Raw genomic sequence first — 2510 nt, forward strand, 5'->3', positions numbered from 1 at the left:
GTTTATCTCATAAATTGATATCTTGAAAACCCTCAATCTGCAACAGCTTCTTTGGACAAATCAGATTCAGCAAAGAAATAAAAATCTCTTAATTCAGTTTTAATTGTGGATATAGTTTTTATCACACTGACATTTCTTTTCTTACTCTTTATTATTTTCTATTTATTAACACCTCTTTACTTTAGGGTGTCCCTCCTCCTTGCAATAATCTATTACCACTAAGAAGCAATAGTTACATGTGTAGCTTGCCTCCAGGATAAAATCCTTGCTCGGACACTCACTAGCCCTGTGGCTTTGAGGAAGTTACTCAACCTCTCTGAAGTTAAGGTTTCTGATCTACAATATGTCAGCTGCACCCACCTTATATGATTAGGAGAATAATGGAAGTAGTGACACTAGTCACTTAGTACCTTGTATGTGGAGGTGATGATGCAAGTGATAGTTTTAGGGAACTCCCCTTCCTAACCAAGGATGTACCCCATTTTGTCATACACACACTTCACTTCTGTTAATCTCAATATCACTTAGAAGCAATGAGAGGAGCTCTGACATTGGTTAAGGCCAAAAGAAAAGAGTGTCATTAGTGGGCTACCTCCCTGTGAGCACCTTCCGTAGGGCACCCTGCACATCAGGATTTCTAAGGCTGTAGATAAGTGGGTTCAGCATGGGACTGATGACAGTGTTGAGGATGCCAATGCCTTTGTCCTTGTCTGAAGATTCCACTGACCCCAGACGCATGTAGCTGAAGACCCCTGTCCCATAGAAGATGCCTACCACAGTGAGGTGAGAGCTGCATGTAGAGAAGGCTTTCTTCCTGCCCTCAGCAGACCGGATACGAAGAACTGCAGCTGCCACATGGCCATATGACACAGTGATGAGGACCAAGGGGACCACACCCATGAAGGCTGCTGCTACAAAGAGCAGCTGCTCATTGAGTTGGATGCTGGAACAGGAAAGCTGAAAGAGCTGAGGGAGGTCACAGTAGAAGTGGTTGATTGTGTTTGGACCACAGAATTTAAGAGTAGATAAGGCAACAGTTTGGGTCAGTGCATTGCTAAAGGAAAACACACATGACAGGCACACTGAGGCCTTCTGAATCCTCCAACTCATATGGGTGTTGTAGGTGAGGGGGTGGCAGATAGCCAGATAACGATCATAGGCCATGACAGTCAGAAGGAAGCAGTCTGCCCCAGCCAGGAGATGGAAGAAGAAGAGCTGTGAGAGGCAGGCCCCATAGGGAATGTGTCTGTCATTGGATAGAAAATGTTTCAACATGGCAGGAACAGTGACACTAATGCATCCAACATCCAGCATAGACAAGTTCCCCAAGAAGAAATACATGGGAGTGTGGAGTTTGGGCTCTATAATGATAGCAGCCAGGATGCTGAAATTGCCACCAAGCGTAGCTACATAAGCAAGAAGGAAGATGACAAAGAGGATGGGTCGCAAAACTGGAGTCTCTGTGAGACCCAGTAGGACAAATGTGCTCACACAGGAATCGTTTCCCAAGGTTCCTAGATCCATGCCTCTCTTCCACCAGTGACAATTGAATGAACTTCAAAGGTGATACACAGACAGTGACATCTTGGTAACAAATATCAAGTATTGCAATGTCCAGGTGCATTCAGGATGTAGGAGAAAACACAAGGGGAGGAAAAGTTAAAGGCTGAAACACAATAGGAAAAGGTGTGATGTATCCAACAGTTACTGATACAAAGCAATGGCATCAATCAGACTCAGAGACACACAAACACTGACATAGCAAAGGGAAGGAATGTGATGATTGATAGTTAGAGGGAAAAAACATTTACCTGAGGTCAAAATTCTAGAAAAGAAACCACAGTCTTCAGATGGTGACCTAACCCAACATAGGTACAAAAGATCCTGGAGCATGAAAGAGAAGTTTCCAGAGAAGAGATAGCACGGTCCTCTTCCCCGACCCACATATCATACTACAGAAACCCCTAGTATCTTAGGAGGATTGGTTCCATATCTTGCCAGACACCAAAGAGGGCTCCTGAAATGACACTCACCCAGTGAAGGGGGCAGGCACTTCTTGGGCAGAGAGGAAGCCAAATACTCTCCACAGTTGGGAGTTTATTAAAGACAGAGAAACAAAGAGACAAGCAACTTCACTGACATCATCTTCCCAATGGGTTTGTTCTTCCCCCATTTTTTCCCTGTGGTGGAGTCTGAAATTAAAACATTCCAGGGGGAGCCAGGGCAGGATGAATAACTGCTTTCCCAAGACACAAGAATCTCCAGTGCTTTGAAAATGCTTTCGACTGTCTATGTGCTTCAGGAGTTTAAGAGTGTAGTCAAGTTCACACATTTATTTATAAGTGAGTTTATAAACTAGCACTCTTGTTACTACCATTTTACAACTGTTATGGCTCTCAGAAACTCTTTACAGCATGCATTGATTGACCATATTAATGGGGCTTGATGTGATATTCCCAGTGTGCACTGATCAAATTCTGTCATACTACACACACACACACACACACACA

At 43.7% G+C, this 2510-nt stretch overlaps 1 protein-coding gene across 1 annotated transcript; it reads right to left on the reverse strand.

The window, feature by feature from the left end:
- Positions 1–548: 548 nt before the first annotated feature.
- On the reverse strand, positions 549–1539 carry LOC110306097 (putative olfactory receptor 3A4). Its single transcript, XM_021178282.1, has one exon. It carries the CDS (start codon positions 1522–1524, stop codon positions 589–591), a length of 936 nt encoding a protein of 311 aa, XP_021033941.1. The 5' UTR covers positions 1525–1539; the 3' UTR covers positions 549–588.
- Positions 1540–2510: the final 971 nt, after the last annotated feature.

The sequence above is a fragment of the Mus caroli genome, chromosome 11, assembly GCF_900094665.2.
Source record: "Mus caroli chromosome 11, CAROLI_EIJ_v1.1, whole genome shotgun sequence".
In the NCBI taxonomy this organism is placed as follows: Eukaryota; Metazoa; Chordata; class Mammalia; order Rodentia; family Muridae; genus Mus; species Mus caroli.

What these genes read in the sequence shown, in the direction of transcription:
- LOC110306097 (XM_021178282.1), bottom strand. Translation starts at nt 1,524, where the DNA reads ATGGATCTAGGAACCTTGGGAAACGATTCCTGTGTGAGCACATTTGTC.